Source organism: Zeus faber (assembly GCF_960531495.2).
Source record: "Zeus faber genome assembly, chromosome: 17".
NCBI classification, from domain to species: Eukaryota; Metazoa; Chordata; class Actinopteri; order Zeiformes; family Zeidae; genus Zeus; species Zeus faber.
The window spans coordinates 15,191,801-15,217,176 of NC_137204.1; the positions used below are offsets into that span (position 1 = coordinate 15,191,801).

A 25,376-nucleotide genomic window follows, 5' to 3' on the forward strand; every position below is an offset into this window, starting at 1 on the left:
TTCTTCCACCCGACTTGTGCCATTTAAGCCACATCATTTCTGCACGAATGGCTATCAGCAAACCACCGGGTTCAACTTTTATCTGTGCCAAACTCACGCACTCTACACATCACAAATATGATATACAACCCCACGTGCTCTCAAATTGTCACGGAGCACTGCTCATTAAGGCCTGAGAGTTAAACAGGCGGGAAATAATAAATAGACAGGTGGTTCGGCACAGATGGCAACTATTAATCACCAACTCCGATCTCATTTGAGGGCCTAAAAAGAGTGATGGACGTTACGTTTGACTCTCCCGTCATGAATGACAATGAAATACCGAAAAAAGACAGACGACGAGAGAATAATGGACACAGTTCACTTTAGTTTATTAATGTTACAATCCCCTTTCATTGAGATGAGGCAATTAGCACTGCAGCGAAACAAAGCGACTGAACAGGAAATAATAGGAGTGAGCTTCCCCTCTAAAACCCGCGTAACAAAATGATCCATAATCCAACTCTGTTGCTCTCACTGCGATTTTGATAGGCATAAAAAATCACGAGTTGTAAAGTTATATGTAAACTGTATTGTAAAAATGCGATTGTTTAGATCCGTCTTTGCTGTCAAGGTATTAACCAACCCGGAAACATGGCGAATAAGAACTAATTCGGTATTAACCTGGGCACCTGGGTAGAAAATGTATTGAAAGGAAGCTAAATCAAGAATTTGACAAAGCGCGTTCATTTGCCTAAACAAACCCACTGGTGGAGACGCAGAGAACAAAGGCGGAGAGGGGAAGGGCCCACGGCGTCCTTCTAGTCCTTGGTGCCGGACAAGCCCTGCAGGCGGTGGTGCTCCCTGAGCCTGCAGGGGAGGAACGGTGTTAAAACAGAACGGGGAGGAATGTTTAAGAGTGAGAAAGCGTCGTTTAATCGCGGGCTCTTGATTTCTCTCCGACCTGACCGCGTTGATCTTGATGAATCCGGAGGCGTCGCACGGGTCGTAGTCTCCCTGCACGTCCATGCTGGAGGGCGGAGCGGGGTCGACAAAGTAGGGGAAGGGAAAAAAAACGAAAACGTGGGGAGAGAGCTTGCAGGTGAAGAAAAAGGCGATTCGAAAAAAGCGGGCGTCACGAGTAAGGAGCCGATCAAAGCAATTTGCATCGGCGGAGTGAATGCGAGCGCCGTGCCGCCTCATCAACTACTGGGAAAATTGGATCATTGAAAATGTGCTCTTTAGAGAAATGTTTTTTTTTCATTTTTTTTTTTTATCAACTTCTGCCTGAATGCAGCTCTTGAATAACAATCGATACAAAGAAAAATGCATCTCACCCACACAGACACTCTCGGACACAAACAAATAAGTATTTCAGGTCTATTGTATCAACACCAGGTTAAGCACAGCGAAAATTGAATAGGTTGTTACCCGATGTTCCAGATTTTTATTCTTTCTCACTTTTCTAAAACTGCCGCGTCGATTCATATTTTCTCTTGCCTCGGGCTTTTGTGCGCCACTGTCATTTCCCCTCCTAAATGAATGTGAGTGTCTCACAAAAGAGTGTGTGCGCTCTATAATTACAGTAGTTTCTACCTGCAGTGCTCCACGTACTCCCTCGCCGCTTCCTCTCCCTCCCATTCTACACCCACATCTACCAATGCCAGGTCTGCACTCATCCTTCAAAAGCTCTTAGCAACACAGGAAATTGCCAACAAATGATAGAATAAACACTCCGAAAAGAATGATTGACAACTAAATCATCAACTCTCAATACAAGGCTCACTACCTATCACCTAACTGCCGTTATAAGTGAGTGGTTTCAAAGAATATGGCCCTGTGTGTGTGCGTGTGTGTGTGTGTGTCTGTGTGTGTCTCTCAGTGTATTTCTAAGTATGCATGAATATCTGCATGTGCGCGTGCCGTTCTGCTTCTCTGCACTTTGTGTATGAGACCATGTCATATTTTGCAGATATTTTTGCCTCGCTTTCTAAAGGATCCCGGCCGACTTAATTGAGAGCAGATCCGGTGGACAACCAGCGGAGTGGCATTTCTGTCGCAGGTGGGCACAGCGACTGGCTGCTGTACCACCGCTTTTTTTCCTGGCGCCCCGGTATATGTACATATTATGATGTCCATTCGACTTGAAACCCCGGCGCTTCCCTCTCAAAAGCCCGCGTAAAATCCCGCTTCTCTCTCTTAGCCGAAAAAACGCCATTAGCGCCGACTCTGGGGCGCGGCGGCACTTGAGAGTGAAGGGTGGATGGAGAGGCATATGGAGGGGTGCTACTTTGGTCAGTGCTGAGCTTGCCTACAGGGCATCAGGGATCACCCCCTTGAATAAACCTACTGTTCCACAGCTAAGAGGCTGGGGGGGGGGGGGCGGGGGTCTGACCTCTAGGAATGGAGCTCAACGCTTCTCTGATGTCTTTGTGAGGCGGGGTGCTTTTAGCGTTTTGGTGCCGAGGTCACAAGAGGATTGAGCTGGCTGACCTTCTGCTTAAAACGCACTGACCAGCGAACATATGGGGGCGACTGCACTGTACAGAGAACACTCAGTTGTTCGGCAGATACGGGTTAGAGAATAAATTACAAACAATAAATCAATCTCCCCCCCTGGCATTTCATCTTTTTCATCCACGAAGAAAAAAACAAAAAAAAACAAAAAAAAAAAAAAACACAAGCTCGAACACACATCTTTAGAAAAAGGAAAAAGTATTTGTTTTCTCACCTGACCAACTCTTCGTTGTAGAGTGACTTTTGAGACTCTCTTCCCATGATGTAGACATGGCCCTTCAAGACCGACAGCTGCACCTTGCCTTCCACATTCTCCTGAGATTTGGTGATGCAGTGGCGCACAAACTCGCACTCCGGACTGTACCAGAAACCTGCAGCGGGGGGGTGTGGGGGGGGAGTCAAGGAGCGAGAAATGACTCGTAATGTTGGCTTTAAGTTTCCAAGTGCCAAGGGACAACGAATAACAGAACAAGAACTTAGAACTTCAGACACAATCTGCATAAAATCAAACGTCTTGAAATGGCATTTTAATTCAAATATTTTTTTATTTCAACTCAAACGTGGAGGTAAAAGATTGGAAAAATACTGGAAATGTATAATTAGCCAAAAGCAAACAGAGTGTGGTGGGTAGTTTCTGGGAAAATATGAAATTCCCATTTAGAATGAGGCCAAATCTGACACGCAGAGCTCCCTGTGTCGCAAACCAGATTTTTCTCACCCCGCCAGCCCTTATTTCTACTCCAGGTGAAGCTCATATAGCCCCGGCCTGTCAGTCTGGGAGACAGATGGGCTGAGGATGTGTGTGTGTATATGTTAGGGGGTCCTGGTCAGGCACACCCCTCTCAGCGGGGGGCCCTCCTTTCATCAACGGTTGACCTTAAACTCGTCGTCTGGCTGCGTTGGAACACACAATCCATGTCATTTTATTTGATTTTTTTCTCCCCTACTGCATCTAAATTGAGCGTGCTTTAATGACATATCTTGCCCTGGTGCAGTTAAGGGTCAAGATTATTCTGAATAGAATATGTCATTGTTGCAGATGGATTTTCTCAGAATAACATAACTGGAGGAAGCCCCCTTTTAAGTTTCAGTGGGGAAACAGTTATCACACCAATGTTGAACGGCTGAAATCCCAATCCTGGACTGCTCATCGGCTTGGACTTTTAATTAGGCATCACAACTCTTTTACACTTTAGTCTCGCATGGGTCGGAGTTTAGGATGAGTTCTTTATGCTTCAAATCTATGGTAAAATTGAATCTCGTAGCTGTGTGTGTGCTGTAGGCCCTTCTCTGTCTCTCTAACCCTCTCTGGAGGGTATAATTGCAGTGGCCCAGTAATCAGTCTCTAATGGTGCTGATCCTATTATGTGGATGAAGCACAGGCGACTGAAGACAGGCAGGAGGAAGGATTAGGACACCTGAGCCAGGTAGGACACACACACACACACACACACACACACACACACACACACACACACACACACACACACACACACACACACACACACACACACACACACACACACACACACACACACACACACACACACGTTTGAATCCCTCGAATACCTCTCTGGTTATGGTAGGGAGCAAACAAAGATTTGGGGCTTGAGCGCTATTTGTATTTAAGGGGAAATGGGGAGATGGTACTGAAACAAAAAAATAAAAATAAAAAATAGTGCACAATCATGTACATTTAAATCAAAGCAAATAAATTGAACATAGGAGATCCGTGAGTGTAGTTGGGTTCCTTACCGTTGTAGAGGAGCTCAGAAAACTTGATGCCAAGGCCCTGCTTGATTCTCCGCACTTCCTTGTCCATGGTGAAGGTCTCAATGTCGAGATGGGCCTGGAACAAGATGGTTCCACCGGGAGTCTCATAAATCCCTTGGAAACAGACACAGACACACACAGGGCAGAGTTGAGATGGAAAAAAAAAAAAAAATGTCAGGCCGGTTGATCAAAACTTGGATTTCTTAGACAAGAATGCGTATGAATTAATGCAAACACTGTAACCCAGCAGCACACAAATAAGTCAAAACATTCGATCCATCACCAGCCGCGCAGTCAACACCCCGACTGGCGATCCGAGGCCCAGACGCACTTCTGTCCGAGCAACCAGAGGGCAGACAGCTCCATTAGCCGCCAGCCGACCTCTTCCTCCATACCGCCTGACAGCCGGGCCTCCGCGGCGCTCATCCTCCCCAAAACACTGATGAATCTGTCCTGGGTAAATGACAGGGTACAAGGCCCCTGCCAACCTAGAACCTGGAGCAGGACTCAGCCTACCCTGCAATTTACCCTCCGCGTATTGAGGGAGGGTGAAAAGATGAACCGACAGGGGAAATAAAGCTGTCACTCGCGTGCCGGTTGACATGGGGGGAGAGGGGCGGGGCTATTTTCCAAAAAAGATAAAGAACCCGACAAAAGTAACTAAAAACAGATTAACAAAGTGAAATTGGAGCTCGGAATCAATTTTAATGCTGAGTAATGCCCACGTAACAGGTATTTAATTTTACTGACAATCTCAGCCACTAAGGTGTAAACATTCATTACGATCACGCAGGTAAACGGCGTGCCCAAATCAATAAGACCAGAAATACTCTAAGCCCGAGCTGAAAAGCAAGAAGCACTTAGCTACTGTATGCCGGCGGCCCAAAGCAGAGCTTAGTAACACGGCTTATGGTGTGGAGCCCGGGAGGAGGCAACCTGAGCTAGTGACGCTTGCAGGTTTTTTCGGAAGATCAAGGGCCACAGGAACAAGAAGGGACACTTCCGTTTGGCTCTATCAGATTAAAACTGCCCTCCGAGTCAATTAGGCTTAGTGTTCCAAGAAGGGAAAAACGGGCTCGACGGAGGCAAGTGAACAATATAAATGCCATCTGAGTGACCGAAAACAGCCGTTTGGTTAAGCTTGGCGGGACAACAGCCCCGGTGGTTTTAAGGCTTTAATCTTTTATGCAGTTGCTGCGGCTCAGCCATCGTTGGTTAAGCATAGGAATAGCTCTGAACCAAGCGGCTTCCTTCTGGCTCTACATGAACATTGTTAATGTCTATGTACAAATAAATATTACACTACAATTTTTCCTCGCAGACTGTAGAACCATCCCTTCAGACTACACCTGGACCCCACTTGCACTGACCTGTCTACCCCATTTTTTCTCCTTTACTGTCTAATGTACTTTCCTAAAAAAATAAAAATAAATAAAAAAATACTCCCTTTCTAACTCTACTAGTGCTTCTTATTTCTAGAGAATGTTTATCTGCAACTGTGATATACACAGTGGTGTTGACACTGTGACAAAACGTGCTCGTTGCGAGTCGGACAAAAGCGTCTGACAAATGACGTGATGTAATGTACGAGAACAAGATCATGAGGAATTCTTGTAAAATAACGGGGATGGGTTATAACACAGCTGCGAGGCGGTATACTGATTTCCAATATTTTTGGCCGTTTCTAGCAGTCGCTGTCTGACACCAAGGAGTGAAGCTGAAGCTGCGGCCTCTTCCATCAAAAAAAAGGACGGAGCTTACTTCCATCTATCTCCATCTGCACAGCAGCTCCATCAACGGCGGCACGGGTCAGGGGTCTGACAGAACTCTGACAAATGGGAAACGCCATTCAGGCACATTGGCTGTTGAATGTTTTGTAGTCTTCTTGACAAAACCATTTCCATTCCCACATGACCCAATACAAATAAATCTGACCCAACACAAATAAATATGACATGTCCCCATTCAGTCTATTGTGCCACCACCGTCGCCATTCCGAGAGGGGAAAACAAACACAGACACACACTCTCGACGGCAGTTATCCAACCACTTGGACACCTTGTGCTCCTCCTCTCCCTATTGCTTCAGTGGAGAGAAAGCTTCGATCCTTTGTTCAACCGAGGGAAGAGAAAATTGGGCTTCCCATTTTCCAATTTCTACCTGCCAAGTCACGCCACAGCCACAGTCTGTTGGCCAGTCAATTTGTCAATCACAACACTGTAAGGAGGTGTCATGTGGGGGGAGAAAGTGTGTGTGTGTGTGTGTGTGTGTGTGTGTGTGTGTCGCATTAGGCCGGGACAGCTCACTGCTCCCGTGCGTAGGCCGGCGTGGAGCATGCAGGGAGGTGACAAAGACGCCACTGGAGTTGCCTGTGGCCGCAACTGACAATAAGGACTATGACAAAAAAAATACAATTAAAAAAAATAGAAGAAGAAGAAGAAGAAGAAGAAAAAAAAAAAAAGGCCATGTTGAGAAGCGGCTGAAAAATGTGCGCGAGTGCGCATGTGAATAAAGTGTGTGCTTGCGCGCATTCGGTGAAGCATATGCGTCTTCGTCCGCGCGCCTTTTCTCCCCGCGTCTACCCGCCTAAGTTACATGCACGTTACCTCGGTGCCTTGGCTTCTCCATCAGCCTCGGAGAAAACATTTCCTTTGAGCAAAAAAAAAAAAAAAAAGTAGAAAAAAGCGCATAATGTTCCGTTCGCGCACAGCCATGGATTTTGCTTCCGAGCCCCTTTCACGCAGGCGGACGAGCAGGTGGTACACTTTAAGCACTCATGTAAAGTACCTGCCATTTCCTGAGAGCATTCTTTTCAAAATCCCTTTCACGATATTGAAAAGACAGTGCTGAATGGATCAAAAATGAAGATATTGGCACTTATTTCAGCGTTCGGTCAATTAAAGTCGATACTGAAGTCGTTCGAAAAAGCCTTACCTCTGGACTTCATGCCGATGAAACGGTTTTCCACGATGTCAATCCGGCCGACGGCATGCTTCCCACTGTTGAGATAAGCCACATACGTTAAAAAAAAAAAAAAAAAAAAAAAGGGGCTACATGACTGAGCCGTCTTTTGGGGGGGGGGGGGCTGAATAAAACGTGACGAAATAACGTCTTCATATTCCAGCACTGGCACCAAGGCTTAGTGCTCACTGTGGCACTCCTTAAAACCTGGCTCGTCTTGTTTGCCATTAATGGAATGCTGTTCAACAAATAAACAAAAAATATTTATGTATAAATATGTATAAGAGGCAAGACTGATTGACAATTTGATACGCATTTTAATATTTCTCCGCTTGGATTTATGGAATTTATCCACCAACAGAAATTATCTGATGCTGTCAACAAGGCTACACCTACCTCCTAAATCACACATACACCCCCCCCCCCCCTACAGGGTTTAACTGGGAGGTATTGTTTTGTCTACTTTTATTTTCATGGTATGATTTGCACAGTATCCACAACCACAAACTTAACTGATAATAACACATAGTATAGTAACTTTCATTAATTTCCTCACAAAGTCAACAAGTGCTGCAAAAACAAAAAAACAAAAACATCTAACGGTTAAGTAAAATCCCATCAGAAATCAGAATTCTCAAAATGATGGCTGAATGACCTCGCCTGCTAACTGACAAAGAACAAATTGTACGTGCTAATTTTGACATGATACATTACAGCACATGAATTCCCTGTCTTTATTAAAAGACAGGGAAGATTTATCAATACGTCGCATACTTGACATAAGAAGTTTGACAATGAGTGTGCATATACAATGGAAAACATCGACACCGGACACATATTTAACATGAATCTAGATCTTTTTTATTACTGCATTCGAGTAAGATGTTCTCATTATATATCACAGAAGAATGTGTATGAAGATATTCCATTTAAGATATTTCCTTTCCATCTTAAATAAGAATATATAGTTTTAGACAGCCTAAATTTAAAGATAAACAAAATACATACTCATTTTAATGCATGCTTCTAATTGACGTGGTTCTCTCTGTTACTGTAAAGGATTACAGTCTCTGTTACTGTAAAGGATTACAGTTAGTTAACTGTAATCCTTTACAGTAACAGAGAGAACCACATGTCATTATGTCATTCTTATAACCCAATGACATAATGTCATTACATGTACCCTGTGTGTACACTTAAAAATCGAAAAATCTCTGGTAATGACAAGAAGCCAAATTAAAATGGTATGGTCCTTCAAATTGAAGTCACCGGGATTTTGTTCACAGCTTGTCAGTGATATACAGTGTTATTGGCCAACAGCCATTGATTAGGATTAAATAGACCTAAACAGGCCTTACCCTATTTCATTGAGGTAAGAGAGGATTTCCAGGGGCGTGTCCTTGGACAGGCCTTCCTTCACATTGGTCACTCTGATGGGCACACCTGAAGGGCATATGACAAATTCCAGTTGATTTTCCTCGCAGAAAAAACAAAACAATGACTGTTTATGACACAAGACGTTCTGCAAAGAACGTTCAGAAAGTGGTTCCCAAGCCAACTCGACCAACACTAAAGAGCACACTGAACGAGCATTTCATTTGTGAAAATCAGTCAAAAAGTCAAGAAGTCAAAAATAATATAAAAATTAACATTGGGCAGGATTAATAACCACGTTTGTCACAGAGAATATGACACATAGATACACCGATCAGACACAACATCAAAACCACTGACAGGTGAAGTGAATAACATTGATCATTCTGTTCGAATGGCACCTGTCAAGGGGTGGGATGTATTAGGCAGCAAGTGAACAGTCAGGTCTTGAAGGTGATGTGTTGGAAGCAGGAAAAATGGGCAAGAGTAAGGACCTGAGCGAGGGCCAAAGGGCCAAATTGTGATGGATAGATGACTGGGTCAGAGCATCTCCAAAACGACAGGTCTTGGGGGGTGTTCCTGGTATGCAGTGGCTAGTACCTACCAAAAGTGGTCCAAGGAAGGATAACCGGTGAAGCAGCAACCGGGTCAAGGGCACCCTTTGACTTGATGATCTACGTGGGGAGGGAAGTCTAGCCCGTCTGGTCCGATGCCACAGAACAGCTACTGTAGCACAAATTGGTGAAAAAGTTCATGCTGCTTTGATAGAAAGGTGTCAGAACACACAGTGCATCACAGCTTGCTGCGTATGGGAGAACGAAGCTGTAGACCGGTCAGAGTGCCCATGCTGACCCCTGTCCACCTCTGAAAGCCCCTACAATTGGCACGTGAGCGTCAGAACTGGACCATGGAGCATTGGAAGAAGGTGGCCTGGTCTGATGAATCACGTCTTCTTCTACATCATGTGGACGGGCGGGGTTAGGGTCCGATCCGATGGAGCATCTGTGGGATGTGCTGGAACAACAAGCCCGATCCACGGGGGCCCCACCTCCCAACTTCCAGGACTTAAAGGATCTGCTGCTAACGTCTTCGTGCAGATACCACAGGACACCATCAGAGGTCTTGTGGAGTCCATGCCTCCACGGGTCAGGGCTGTTTTGGCGGCACGAGGGGGAGCTACACAATAATAGTGGATATTAGTGGTGGTTTTAATGTTGTGGCTGATCGGTGTATTCACAACACCACTAAATCAACAATTGTTTCATTTTTTCCATATATAGACCTGAACGACCAACTCCAAAAAGAAAAAGAAAAAGAATGAGGTTCAGGAGAGTAGAGCAAAACATTGCAATACAACATTTTAAACTTCAAGTCAATATTTGACTTGAAGTATAAATTAAGGGTATCACACATAGACTCAAGCTGATCATTGCAACCAACGCCTGGTCCCAGAGGTATAGTTTTAACATCATTTTGAACCTCGCAGACACTTATTTGAGGAGTGCAACCCTCAAACAAGGTCTAAAGCCTGCTTATAACAGTGGTATGTGCTCAGCCAGGGAAAATTACAACTATAAGCTAAAGAATGAATACCGTTGTAAAAAGTATGTGGCGAGTTTTGCTTATAAATTCAAAGGCCTGGCTTGTTTGAAGGCTGTGAAATCACGGACAGGTCCTTCCCTAATTGAATTACACACTCAGCTTTGTGTCCCCCCGTAGACTCTCAAGGCTTGAGGATTTTTTCGCGCCACTGAGTGGTTTGCGCACACACACACACACACACACACACACACACACACACACACACACACACACACACACACACACACACACACACACACACACACACACACACACACACACACACACACGCGCGCGCGCGCGCGCGCGCGCGCACACACACACACACACACAGTCTTGTTGTACATTGGTGCATGCTTTCTGTTCATTTGCCGTAATGCCCAAGATTTATTGACATTCGGTTTACTGTTTAATTTTATGCTTATTTTCCTAATGGTTTTTGTCGAAATGTTTAGGCTCATATTTAATGTTTTGTCATCACTGCTAGCTTTATTTCATTCGTTATTGTGTATGACCAAATTCTTCCCGCATTATAAATGTTTGTTTTGGATCACACATTTTTTTAGGTTACATATTTTGTTGTTTATCATGAGGTTTAGTGTACATTATATTGTCATATATTAATGTGTACAGCCAACCGCTATTGTATATTTCCACATTTTCCACATGTTGCCATTTTCTTCTATTATTTTTATTTTTTGATGCCATTTCTTTATTGTTACTGCCGACACTGCAATTTCCCTCCGGGGATCAATAAAGTATTTATCTATATCTATCTCCCTGGCTTTAGCAAACACACACAGCTTTTTACTAAACAACCACTTGCTCACTCAGCACTTCCCCTCCAAAGCCACTTAAACCAAGTGCTAATCAATCACTGTCATGGACTTGTTTATTCACGGCCTGAAAAGAGCAACACAAGCCACAAGGTGAGGGACAGGGAAGACCCCGACGGCAGTGAAAGGGTGTGTGTGTGTGTGTGTAAGTCCACGTGTGTTCGACTACAATGATAAACATCATTGTGCGTGTTTTAATTAATGGACAAGAAGAAGAGGAAAGCAGCTGCCTCTCCATCCATCAATGTTCATTAATATTTAGCATAAGGAAGAGTGGGACGGGGGGAGCTAAACTTGTCGTAAGGTCTTCTACCAGCCCAGCGAGTGGGGGGGGGGGGAAGTTTAAAATGACAAGAAAAGGACCTGATCATTTTTTTGGCCAGGGGTATTGTGACCGGCCCATTCCCATAGCTCAAGAATCTCCCCCACCCCAAAGAAAATCTCCCAGTGCAGAAGAGACCCGTTCGGATGGTGCACCGTTAAAACGTCGCCCCTTCCAAAGAGTTAATAATTAGATTAAAAAAAAAAAAAAAAAAAAAAAAAAAAAAAAATTTAAATGAAGGGTCTGAACGTGGGAGTGTCGGGGCTGGTTGCTCCATCCTTGCACTGGGTCTCCCCTCGCTCTCTTCCACCACGCAGGTTCCATCATTCACCGAGCGCTCTTTTTCTCCCACTGATCCTTTTTCCCTTCGGCCTTTTTAGTTTTGCCGGCGAACAGTGCAGACAATGGGAGCGCAGACACAGTTGTAGGAAAAATTACTGCTTTACATTTTTCCTCTCTGTCTCTTTTTCCCCCCTATCCTTCTTTGGCATGAAAGGGAGGGAGGGATAAAATTAAAAGGAGAGCGAGATTGGGGAACGGAGTGCCTGACGGGGGAAAAGGTTCCTGTCATTTAATATTCTTTTTTAATCAGTGAGAAAACTTTGGTGAGAAAGGCCGGGATGAAAAGGTGGGAGGGGAATGAAATGAAACATTCTTGTGGTGATCTTGCGCTGAGAGGGAGGAGGAGTAGGCTCGGGCCCTTTGTGTGGACAACTAAAACAGCTTTTGTCATAGGGCGCTCAATAAAGGCACAGAGAATATGTGTGAAAACGGAGCGCAGAGCAGCAAAGAGCCCGCGAAACAGGACTAGGTTTAACTACTGCGCTGTTTTTTTTTGTTTTTTTTTTTTGTTTTGGTGTTGTTCCCCACCCCCCCACAAAGGACACCTTATTACCAGTTGAACTGTTCTCCAAGGTCTGTTTATTTCATAGTTTATTTTCACTGGGATGTTTGGACGTGTACTCAAGTCGTATTTATTAAAAGAAAAAAGAAAGAAAGAAAAAAAAGACATTAAGAAACCGAGGGCCAGCCCGTGCATCCAGATTATGTCTCGTGCTAATCTTTGGAGCTTTTAAGTTACTATTACAGCTTATAAAGCTGTCAGTCAAGCAAATCTGATCAGAGGCGCTAGTGTCCTTCAAGCCATTGATGTCCGCCTCTCGCCTTGAGCTACCGTCCAGTTTCCACAAGTGACCAGGGATGAAGGAACATCTGTGCCGTTTGCCCCGGGCTTGGATGTTTCTTGTCATTCTCTCTCTTTGCAAACATGTGACACTTTCCACTATTTAGCTTGGCCCCTGTGGTAATATATATAATGAGCGTGTCTCTGGGCCCTCTGGGCTTGGTGTATTAGCTGGACTTAATGCTTCCGGCCTGGTTGCTGCCCCGGGGCCAAACATGGCAGCTATGGCCCAGCAAGAGTGTGAGAGGCTGAGGTTAAGTCTGGGTGGTCAGGGCTGGTGATAAACCACGAGATGGAAAGCCTGAGGTTTGTAAGCCTGGGGCAATAACCGTCAATGTTAACTAGGATGAACCGGCCAAGAAGGAAGTGGAGACAGAGTCATGGCTCAAGTATGGAACTCGGACATTCCATCCCCGAGTGATGTACATTTCTTTGGGGCTGTATGAACGATCCTAACTGAGCAGATTTCGTGGAATCGCAAGCAAACACAGATGCAGACTGATCAGAGAAAAAAATAAAAATAAAATAAATAAGTAAATAAAAAACGAGGTAACACAAAAAGCACTCAGTCTCAGACCTTTTTTGAACTCCACCTCCAGAACATCAGGGGTGTTGGGGGCGTCCGCGGGGTTCTTGGTCATCAAGTACAGGTCAGTTGGAGCGTGGCTCTGAGAAAAAAAAAAGCAACAGCATAAAAATAGAAATAGAAAATTGTATTTCAATGAATTTCTGAATAAACAGAGCATTGTGACACCTTATTTAAGGCTAGCAATGCAAATTGGGAGCGGGCTACGGCGCTGACGCGCTAGGGAGTAGTCGATGAAGAATTGAGGGAAGGTGACGCTTGGAAGCAGGAATCCACCAGGAGTTGAGTGAAAAGACAAATTCAATGTTCCATTTTTCTCCTCTATTTGGCTTCATTTTCCCAGCGTGGCCCTTCACCGCGGGGGAGGAAGGAGACGGAGAAATAAAGCGAGAAAGGGCAAAGGACAGGAAAAAAAAACCCCACACACACACACACACACACACACACACACACACACACACACACACACACACACACACACACACACACACACACACACACACACACACACACACACACACACACACACACACACACACACACACACACACGCAAGTGCCCAATACTATGACGGAACATACTGGCGCGACAGGAAATGCTTATTAACACTCTCTATGTATAAATCTCTCTCATAAACCTTGCCCTCCTGTATTCCCAAGACCCGAGGTTCAATTTTTTCGGAAGGCCAATTCTCTACCGTTCCATTTTTAAATGAAGGATTTTGGCCGAGGACATGTCTGACGGCAAAGGGGCACGTTCTACACTCGTCCGGAATGACAGATATTTTGGTGGTGGAGTCAGGAGCCATTTGCGTATGTCATAGTTTGGACGTGAGCGGAGTGAGGCAGACCACTGCGTCCGCCCTGCAATGCATCCCACCAACAATTACACAGCATTAGGACAAGGCGATGGCCAATGTCTCCTGAGCTGAGGCAAATTGCAGGGGGACTATGCAAAATAACCACTGGGTGCATTTAAATGGAAAGCTTTACCAGACGCTAAATCATCACACGATAACTAATCGTCATCCGCTCGCGGCCCGTCAGCGAGGGGAAAACGAGCGCCGCAATCACTTTCCTTCCTTTTAACTAAACACCAAAATTGACTGGGAAAGGCGCAAGTCTCTCTTTTCTCTCTCCTTTATTTTCTGCCTCAGTGCTCCGAAAGACGCCGAACGGGGAGTGAACAGGAGAGGGGTGAAATGACTCCCCTAAAAAGCCTTTTGATGTCTACTCCGGGGAAGGGAGAAAGATGTACTGAATCGTAAACACTGTCGAAACACGTCCCATTGTTGCCTATCATGTTGATAGTTTGCTTTAGTTCAGTTCAATTTATTTGTAAAAAAAAAGAAAAGGCGTCATATGAGCATAAATATATAAACTAAACTATTTGATTGTCTTCTTTGATTGTCTATTCATGTCAAGCAGATTAAGCTGCATGTTGTGGATGAAAGGCGCTAAATAAATCAAGATTATTATCATTATTATTATTATTATTATTATATAGTACATAAGGGACAAAGAAAGATTGATTGAATCCATTAAAATAATGCAAATACATTTTCGGGCGGTTGGTTTAACATAAAGTTGCAGTATTCCTATTGCACTGAAAAACTGACATAATTAAAAAGCCCACGCGTGAAGAACATTTCATATCCCTCACAACAAAACCATGCATACTCAAGCCAACCCGAGACGGGAGCTGCAACTTAAAGATTGTTTTATAAAAATAAAAAAATAAAACAGGGGGAACCGAGGGAATAGGCTTGATTCCAGTGTGCGGGATATCAATGCATTTCAATGGTAACCCCCCGCAGGTGGACCTGTCTCAAAGATGTGGCCCTGAAAGAAGGAAAGAGGTAGAAAAAGAGAAAGGGGCGGGGGTGGGGGGCACATTGGTGAGAAATGGGGCGTGAAGCGCACCACCATGTAGCACAGAGCAGCTCCTTTGGCAGCCTTTGCTTTTTCGGCATATTGTTGTGCGGAAAGTGCCCCATAGAACGCAGAGGCGGGCTCGGGGAGAAACCAAAAGTAAGTCAACTTCTCGCCCTCCACAGTGGATTTCAGCCGCATTGGCTTTTTAGATCAGGTTCCGAAAGGAACTGAAAAGAGAGGTGAAGGGAGGGAGAACCACCGCAGTATAGAACGGTTGAGATCTCTGCCCATCGGGCTGGAAAACTAAACTTAAAACCCCTCTGTTGAAGCCCTTCCTTTTCTTTGAACAGGAGAACATGGCAAAAATGAAACAGAAATATTCACTTGATGACCAGGAATGGCTTCTTGCATACATCATACGACATGAGGCTTTAACTGAACTTCAATAAACATGGATTACATGTTCACCCGACAGGTTCTCGCTAAAGGGTCCACGGCAACAGGGACTCCCGATCACCACACAGCCTCCCGTAAACGCTGCTCGGGTTGACCCTCCAGGCAGGCGAGGCAAATGAAAAACGGCGACGGTTCAAAGGACAGATGCGCGTGTACGCGTGCACCGAAAAAAACCCACAGCCCTCCCCCTATGGATAGTTCTGTCGGTCCATCTAGCCGGTCAGCCGAGCGACCAGTTAAAAAAAAAAAAAAAAAAAAAAAAAAAAAGTTTTCATTTCCCGAGGATAAACAAGGGCGCTGGCGTTATGGGCTGGACCCCGCTGACAGAGGGCGTAATTAAGACTGAGAGGATGTTTCAGTGACTCGTCCTAAGTGTCGCGCTATCCCCCCCCCGGGGTGGAGCCCGACCGCTCGTGTGCGGGCCAGAGAGACCGACACAAACGAAGGACGGTGAGGGGAGCTGGAAAGCGTGGAGACATCCAATAGTGCAACCGATGTGTTTGATGCCACTATAAAAATCGCTTGGGGGGCGAAAAAAAAAAAAAAAAAAGTTATGATATTACCTACCGTGTGTATTAATAAGCGGGTTCGTAAGGATTGTATGAAAAACGGATCAATCAAATACATTCTCACCTAGATAATGTTGCTGGAGGCAAGGCGGAGGTTGAAGGTTATCAGGAAGGATACAGTGATTATCATGGCGTAACCTGAACTCCCTGCCGGCCCTTATCTGGTGGCGAACATATGAGCGACCATTTAGACGTCCCCTTATCTGCCTGTGTTGAGCAGAGTGGGGCCCATTGTGCCACAGGTGGGGGAGCGAGGAGGTGAAATAGCCCCGGCCCGCCCGGGGGCCTTCGGGGCCGTAACTGGAGAAGAGGGGGCAAGACGCATAAAGGAGCAGGATGCCCTCCTTCAGAGAGGCTTCCAGGTAGATAAGATCCAAACATGTTGTATTGTGTATTTAGATTCAATTTTTAACGACGAACAAAAACTTTGTTTACATGTTTGAATCCAGAAACCCTATGCTTAGAAGAAATAAAGCAATGCAAGTTTCAACCAAAGATGTTTATGAATGTGAATTACTGCCGCGCAACTTGAAAAATAAACGACAAGCTCTCGATAATATATTTAAATCTCTTCACTACTTGAGTTCTGTGAACCATAAAAATCTTCTGTTATTGATCAATGCAATATTTGAGCAAATGGGCCAAGACAAAACCAATGATCTGGGCCAATTGTATAACGCTGTCATCATAGATTGCTATGCTATTGAGTTGTTTTTTATTAATTCTTTTCACAACATTTCTGAACGGGCCAAGCAAAGGGAACAGGGAGTGGGAGGGGGGCGATGGGAAGCGAGCGAGCGAGAGAGAGAGAGAGAGAGAGAGAGAGTTACAGTGGCTCTGCCCTTGCCCCTCTGCTCCGCAGGCACGGGACCCCCTCGCCTCGCCGTGACACTCCACGCATTGGAAACTCATCTGTCTGGCCTGGCGTCTTTGTACTTTACTGTTACTAGTGACATTTTGGTGTCAGCGTGTCACAATGAAATGGCTCCCCTCCCACGTCGCAGCCCGCGGCGGCGCGACCAGGAAGACAATGGAGGTCCCGAAGAGCTACGGCTGGAACCCTGGAGGCCCCAGCTGGCCACAACACCCTAACCCTTCCCCCCTCCCCGGCTCCCATGAAATCGGGAATTAGGCGCAGCGTGGCTGACGACAAGTCAGTGTCTGTGTGTCCCAGGCTCTTCCCAGGGCCTGGAAGAGACCCGGGCGAGGCACAGACAGAGATACAGACTGAGGCAAAGACCAGGGGACAAGGGGACAAGGGGACGGGAGCTTTGCAGGGTGTTCTCGGGGGCAATCGGAGTGTACCGCTTTGACCCGTGACCCCGGCTGAGATCAAACTTTGTTTGGCTGGTGGGTTGTCTGCGGTGGTGCCAGAGTAGGTCAATAGAAGAGACTGCAGGCCGACCACTGTTGTGTTTTATGGTCAGACCAAGTAGCATAATGTACTGTACCCCAAGTGACGATCCCACCGTTACTGAAGATGGCCCGTTCCAATCACTTTCTTATTAAAACATTGAATATAAGGGGTGATTATTGTCGTGGAATTGTCAGCAAAACAATAATGGTGGAAATTAAGCAAATAAGGTAAAAATAATTTGAGGTGATATCTGAATATTTTGGTAAAATCTGGTAGATAATTACATTGTCATGTCCTATAACTCGTATTGGGTATTTGTCTAGTATTCTCCTTTTATTATTAACATCTTCATTGCAGCAGAGTGTTGATGGCTGTTATCAGATTTATCTGCAGAAAAAAACAAAACAATCTTCCACCATGGAAATAGTCAGTTTCAGTGTCCACATTTTGTTGTGATGTAATATCTGCAATTATTATTAGACCTAGTAAACATTAGTCACAATTGTTATTGAATAGCATACTTTGATATGTTATTATGTACATGCTGAAATACGCCAAAAGATTGACAGAGTATAATATTACAAGTTCGTCAATTTACCTTTTTCACAGCCCTGTTGATTAAGTGATCGCTATTGTTGTGCAATAGACTGACCTGTTTCTGTTGGAACTGCCACAGCATTCCAATTTTTAGCTTCCGTTTTAGGATTATTTTTCTTATTTAAATTTAATGTACATACACTGCGACCTCTTGCCCGTATTTGTAACATCACTCGTACTTTTTTTTATATTCGACTCTTATTTTATTAAAAAAAAAATGTATTCCCTCCATATATTTGCCTTGTAATTTTATTTTTTTATGCCCACTACGCAGTTGTTGCCTGTCATGCCCCAAGAATTTGATTGTACCGAATGACCTTGTGTTGTACTGTACACTTGATAAATAAAGCACGGATAAAACAAGGATTTTCATGTTGTCAATAGCAATTTAAATATCTATATTCACTAACAGCACACCAAACCAATGCCACAGAAATGGCAAGGAGAAAGGAAAAAGATTTCCGTAAAAGCGCAAATGACAACTCTTTTTTGGATTTTGCAAATCTGGGTCTTACCTTAGGATTCTCCAGGATTCCCGACTCATAGCTGTTTTCAAAACAATTCAGAGAATAGGATTATGAAATGACTGAGGCTTTTTATAAATAACAGAAACGGACGTTCTCTTCCATCATCTCCCACCTAATATGCATCAGGTTGGCGTCCATGCTCCAGGGTGCTCGAGGAGTGACCGGCACAGGGATGTCATGTTTCTAGGGTTCAACAAACATGTTATGGCCAACACGATCAACGACACACCAAAATTGAAGTATTATTAAGACAAATATAATTTAAAGACACATCAATGCATAACTGCCGAGTTCCCAAAACGCAACAAATAGCCGTTGGTTAATTATGCATTTTAATTATATCTTAGTCTAAACAAACAGGTTAATGATGGAAAAATAATGACATTCAGTTGAATGACAACAGGTTTGTGTAGGCAAATTTTTGTTTTGCAAACCAGTCCCAAGGGAATAGAATTACCAAGTGACTTGTTACGTGCCAAAGTAAAGCCAGGTGCATAAGTTTTGAGAAACTCCAGAACACTCCTTTCCATTCCCAGATACTGCTTATCTACGCCCAGACACCGCTTCTCTGTCCCTCCGGAACAAAGAGACGGTCTACGCATGCCTTCTCTGCTGTAGTTATCTTGCACGTGCATGAAAATTTGTAAATAGTAAACCGAACATGGCTGAACTGTAACCGCTCACTTTTCCTATGAACAAACATCACGTATTATTGTATGGAAAACAAGCCATGAAACTAGGGGCGCGGTCACAAGACGACAACCCAACTCTTTCTATGTATAAGAACTCCCTCCGGACATGCACGGAGAGAGATGACTGTATCCCTATTACAAAGTGTATCACTGTATTACTCTCATATTTACCAAAATAAAGTACGTTGTAGTGAACTTAACAAGGGTCTCCGTTTGGTCCCGATAGAAAGGGTTTATCTCACGGACCACGCAGTGGTATTTCCACGGCACCACCCTCTAGTGGAAAAGACTGCGCCTTGCTAAAATTGGGAGACCTCTTTGGAACACACCACTTCCCAGTCCAATTAGATTGTATAGCTTCGTCTTAATGGCCTTGAGTCATAGTTTGTATGGGGGTGTCTGGGTGAAACAACACACACAAAAAAGAAACAATAGTTACCTGAGCATACTCCATCAGGTCCTTCCTGCCGCAGAAGCGTTTATAGAACTCGGGAATCCTCCAGGGTGCTATGATCTGAACAAGCCCAGAGAGGCAGTGGGGTTGTCAGCATGCCATGATATGGGACCAAGGATAGACCATTACCTCTAATGGGGGGGGGGGGGGGGGGGGGGGCGACTCACCTTAACTTCAGGGTAAAGGGCATAGCATGTGAGCTCGAATCGGATCTGGTCATTGCCCTAAAAAAGAAATATAAATTAAATTGCCGAAGTCCATTATTTATTCAACGTCATGTGAATTATCTTCCCATTTCTCAATATCAAAATAAATTACAATACCTAGGAATTATTTTTTAACCAGCTAGAGATGACTACAACTTGCAGATTTGATCTGAAACAGGTAGCGGAAAGGACTGTAACATGATTAAGTGGCATTAGTCTCCATCTAGAGGTGAAGCAACATAACAGCATGTCCAGATATTGCACAACCACTGGTGGTTTGGGATCAGGGTTCAACCCAACTTTGGATGTAATAATTGTCAAGGTTAAAAAAAATAAAAATAAAAATAGAAAAAGATAGCGGGAAAAACAGCACTTTGAATGTTAAACCGGAAGGACAAACAGTGAACAAAACAAGCATTAAAAATGAAATAATCGAGGACCAGACAGTTGCCTCATTTTCTTCCTGAATTTAACTGAAATTTTACTGTTGAAATAATAACCAAATACCAGATCAAATATCAGGCAAATATACATTTCAATTAAAATTAGATCTCATTTAAGTATGCAAATGGGGAAAATTCATTACGTTTTCATTGCTCTGATACATCTGTAAGTCATGAGTCAATTATGACAACACCCACTTGCCTGCCCCTTCATGTTAGACTGAAACTTGCTCACCTTTCCAGTGGCACCGTGGGAGACAAATTGGGCACCCTCGCGCTTAGCAATTTGGACCTGGCGCCGGGCTATGCATGGCCGGGCCACCGAAGTACCCAGAAGGTACCGGTCCTCATATATGGCACTGGCTTGAACCAGGGGCCAGATGAACTCCTCCACAAACTCTGCACGCAGATCCTCAATGAACACCTAAGCGGGAAAGTTGTTTAAATCAGGGGGAGGTTGAAATCATTCTCCCCCACAAGCTCTCCAATGTCAACCCTTAAACTGAACTTCCATTGAATGCAAATCTTTAATAAATTACTTTCCCCCCCCCCCCACACATTGCATATCTGGAAATGTTAGCCATGACAATGTGAAAATGACAAAAGACTGCAACATTTGTTACGGACAGATTTCCCTGGGAGAAATGACCAGTGTGTCAAAACTGGACTACATCAATAGAAATGCGGACTCGGATGATTCTATTGTGTCTTTGAATATAATGCTATTGCTACATTCAGCAGAAAAAAAGTTAACAGATAATAATACAACAAAACACGCATACATCAGAACTGTACAGAAGGAAAAGCTCTGTTTACTAATGACAATATAGGAGATGTCTCACCTTTCTGGCACCCAGGCTTTCTGCCTTTACACGAGCGGCTTCAAAGTCTTCATCTTGTCCAATATTGGCCTAAAAGAGAGAAATTTAAATACCCCTGCAAACCTGATTTTTTTTTATTTTTGTTACTAATCCATAAGACATAAACATTTTGATGAGTGCGCACAATAGAGAGTCAGACGGACAGACAAAAACCCCGCAGGTAATAATGCTTGCATGGCTGGTTTATCAGCTCTCACATCATGGATTATAAGAAAATAGCTGGAAAAAGAACTAAAATGGTTTATTCCAATGTTTTTCAACCACTAGTGCGCCATGAGAGCTTACCAGGTGTGGCGTGACATTTTTTCAAATTCCATTTCAAAATTTGCTTTATTTTTTTGCTTTTTGTAGAGAACAGTGGGGAGGGACTGGGGGGTAGAGAGAGGGAGAGACACGCAGCAAGTGACCACAGGCTTGACTGGAACCCGGGTCGCTGGAGGTATCGTGCCTGTACAGTACGGTACGTGCGCTTAACGGCTTGAGTGACCAGGATGTCCGGAAATCAGCTTTTGTGTTGCAAGATTAAATCTGCAAGGCTGCACTAATTCGTCAGTTCCAGACACAATACCAGCTCCTGCAGGACAAGTTTCATTCTGAAAGTGAAGACTTCCCCTTGTGACGGAAGGTTCGACCCTTTATCTGAGATTCGGTTCTTGGCGAGTCACTCAGTAAAACGAGTCGTTCGAGTTTTCCCGACGCTTTGTTCGCATGGTTCAGTTTCAGGTCGAATGCATGGCGAGTGAGGGAGGACTTCCAGTGAATGATGAATGAAAGTTCATTATTTTCGCTTTGTGAATTGAAGATTTACTCGCTCGCCCCCTCTTGTGTCGGAGCGGCTCCCGACTCATTTAAAACAGTTATTCGCTACGAACAACTCAAGCGAACACATCACTATTAGTAGGCCATAATAATAAGCACAGGCTGTACTTGTTTCTGATGTTTTTACTCGTTTACAGGACAGTGCGGTGGCAGAAAAGGGGTTGGGAAACATTGGTTTACTCAAATACAGCTCATGATGGAATATCTGTATATATTAGGGCTGTCATTCATTTACTTTGACGCACTGACGTTGTGGGAAACGGGGGAAAGTGGCTGAGAAGGAGGAGCCCGTCCCCGTTTCTCTGATCACACAACCATTTTTATTTTATTTTTTTTCGAAAAAGGTCAAAAATACGGGAGATCTACGGGAAAATATTTAAACGGGGGGGACAGCGTGAGAAAGGGAGAAAATACGGGAGAATCCCGGGGGAAAACGGGAGGGCTGACAGGTATGTGCGATAGACAGATTCTGTCAGACAGAGCCAGCCTTCACAACCACACATTGATTGACACTCATACACGCCAATCAGCTGGAATCAGACACGCGGTGCATTCTTTTTTGTTCATTTAGTTAGGAAATTATGAGTGGGGAAAGAACACGATAAACATCTATGTGAGCGTTGAAAACAAGGACAATATTATCATTATTATTTTAATTGCGGTGAAAACCGGGACTAATGGTAGTGACGGATGAAAACCGGGACATTTTAGTGTTTTACAGACATCTGTTGGGCTTGAGTTTTCCATGTTATGGTTTGAGCATATTTTCTTCGTGCACCTTCGAGGGTTTCTGGAGAATATTTGTCATTGTTTTAGGGTGTTAACTGATTTACAACAAACACACTATGCATTAAACAAGCATATTTGTCCACTCCCATGTTGATAAGAGTATTAAACAATTAAACACAAAATATCCCTTTAATGTACATTTTGAACGGATAAAAAATGTTAGATTAATCGTGATGAACTCATTCGCTATGGGCGATCATGCGATTAATCGCGATTTTAATCGATTGACAGGTAATAATGCTTGAATGCCTGGTTTATGAGCTCTCACATCATGGATTATAAAAAAAAAAAAAAAGCTGGAAAAAGGCATTACAATGGTTTATTCCAATGTTTTCGAACCACAAGTGGGCCGTGAGAGATTGCCAGGTGTGGCGGGACATTTTTTTCAAGTTTCACTTCAAAATAAAGAAATACTAAAAATTCTATTATTTATTTATTTGTTTGTTTGTTTAATTGTAGAGAACAGTGGAGAGGGACAGGAAATGGGGGATGGAGAGAGGGAGACACACGCAGAAAGTGTCACCCGGGTCGCTGGAGGTATTGTGCCTGTACCGTACGGTACGTGCGCTTAACGGGTTGAGTGACCAGGATGTCCGGAAATCAGCTTTTGTGTTGCAGGATCAAAACTGCAAGGCTGCACTAATTCGTCAGTTCCAGACACAATACCAACTCCTGCAGGACAAGTTTCATTCTGAAAGTGGAGACTTCCCCTTGTGATGGAAGGTTCAACCCTTTATCTGAGATTCGGTTCTTGGCGAGTCACTCAGTAAAACAAGTCGTTCCATTTTTTTTCCCCCGACGCTTAGTTCGTGTGGTTCAGTTTCAGGTACGGCGAGCGAGGGAGGATTTCCAGTGAATGATGAACGACAGTTAATTATTTTCAGGAGCGAACACATCACTATTAATAGGCCATTATAATAAGCACAGGCTATACTTGTTTTTACTCGTTAACAGGACAGTGCAGTGGCAGGGGAAAAAAAAGGGTGGGAAACATTGGTTTACTCTAATACAGCTCATCATGGAATATCTGTATATATTAGGGCGGTCATCCATTTACTTTTTTGACGGATTGACGTTGGGGGCAGAGGGGGGAAAGTGCCTGACAAGGCGGAGCCCGTCCTCGTTTCACTGGTCGCGCGGGCATTTTATTTATTTAATTTTTTGAGAAAGGTTAAAAAAAAAATATATATATATGGGACATTCACGGGAAAATATTGATCTGATTTATTTAATATTTGAAACACATCCCATTAGAGTACATTTAGAACGGATATAAAAAAAAAAGAAAAAAAAAGTTTTGATTAATCGTGATGAACGAGCTTGAACTCGAGCTATGGGCAATCATGCGATTAATCGTGACAAACTAATTAAATACTGGCAATCGTGCGATTAATCGCGATTTGATAGATTGACAGCCCTATAAAAATTTTTTATATATATATATATATATATATATATATATATATATAATTTAATAAAGATTAATGTCATTTAGCAGATGCCTTTCACTTGCAAAAAGTACATTTGTCACAGTATCAAACCAACTGTATGTCAGCGAGTGTCAGGAATGTGACCCCCGTTGCTGTCCCCAACTTGTCTGAACAACTGAAACAAGTTCGACAAACCGAGATTCTGCGTGCGGTGCGATTTCTGAAAAGCCCAAGGGCAAAAAGCTAATCCAGCCTGCTTTGCACTGGTATTATCACGGAAATCCACCGGGAGGGTGTGAACAGACAGCCGGGATATGGGGAGGGGGGGGGGGGCGACTTTGGGACCATCTTCTCTATGAGCGATTTTGTTGCACGGTTCGCAAAAACAAAAAAAAAAGTTGCACAGGTGGTCCCCCACTACAGCAGCGGGCGGAACGCTCCCATCCGGCAGCTGCTGCAGTAAACCCTCCCCCCCACCCCCGGTGGCTGAGCCGGAGCAGGAGGAGGGAGCACCCGCACGGACGCTCTCCTTACCAAGTACGCGATCACGTCGTAGCCCTGCTCCCGGAGCCACACCAGGATGCAGGAGGTGTCGAGCCCACCGCTGTACGCCAGAACCACTGTGCCCTTGGACATGTTGGAGGGTGGCGGTCTCGCTGTTTGAATGGCAGGCGGTGTCACCCTAGGAAAGAACACTTACAATAATAACAACAACAAAACAACAACGGGGGTAGAGGCGTTAGTAGGGGGCGGGGGCGTACGAGCCGCCGACGACGGAAGAAGGCGCAGCGGCGTCAGCCCAACGAGTCCCAGCGAGTTCAGCCGTCTCGCAGGCATCCAACGCGGCGGGGTGCCAAGGCGTCGGCCCAACGTGCTGGCGGTGCGGGTGGACGGCCGCGGCCAACACGCGTGGCGGGTGGCGTCAGAAACGCCAGAAACCCATCGAGCGGAAATGGCTCTCGAAGGGTCTCCGGCGACTCCACCGACTCCACCCGTCGAGACCACCCAACCGACAAAAATACCGGAGTCCGCCCCGAAACACAGCATAGTCGCACAGTGTCCGCGGCGCAGCGGTACTTACGAGGCGGAGGGGACGTGGCGGACTGCGTGGCGAGCGCGCTTCTCCCGCGGGGACTGTGGACCGGGAGCGTGGGGGGGGGGGGCGGTGGG

General features: G+C 44.6%; 1 protein-coding gene across 2 annotated transcripts; it reads right to left on the reverse strand.

The window, feature by feature from the left end:
• Window positions 1-347: 347 nt before the first annotated feature.
• Window positions 348-25,360, reverse strand: ass1 (argininosuccinate synthase 1). 2 transcript variants are annotated; one of them, XM_080018387.1, is made up of 15 exons: window positions 25,288-25,360; window positions 24,741-24,888; window positions 21,130-21,198; window positions 20,523-20,711; window positions 19,806-19,862; window positions 19,624-19,698; window positions 18,605-18,675; window positions 18,481-18,511; window positions 13,104-13,194; window positions 8,589-8,673; window positions 7,204-7,268; window positions 4,252-4,383; window positions 2,711-2,867; window positions 944-1,009; window positions 348-849 (listed from the first exon to the last, which is right to left on the reverse strand). In XM_080018387.1, exons 2-15 carry the CDS (start codon window positions 24,840-24,842, stop codon window positions 801-803), a joined length of 1,239 nt encoding a protein of 412 aa, XP_079874513.1. In that variant the 5' UTR covers window positions 24,843-24,888; window positions 25,288-25,360; the 3' UTR covers window positions 348-800. The 2 variants fall into 2 exon arrangements, with proteins under 2 accessions (XP_079874513.1, XP_079874514.1); XM_080018388.1 differs by having other exon boundaries at window positions 24,741-24,901; window positions 25,288-25,327.
• Between the last annotated feature and the right edge of the window lie 16 nt (window positions 25,361-25,376).

Coding starts and splice junctions, on each gene's coding strand:
- ass1 (XM_080018387.1), bottom strand. CDS start 24,842: ATGTCCAAGGGCACAGTGGTTCTGGCGTACAGCGGTGGGCTCGACACC. Junction 13,195..18,480: donor GAATCCTGGAGAATCCTAAG/GTAAGACCCAGA, acceptor TTTTTTTCTCAG/AGCCACGCTCCAACTGACCT. Junction 8,674..13,103: donor GGAGGTGGAGTTCAAAAAAG/GTCTGAGACTGA, acceptor TATGCCCTTCAG/GTGTGCCCATCAGAGTGACC.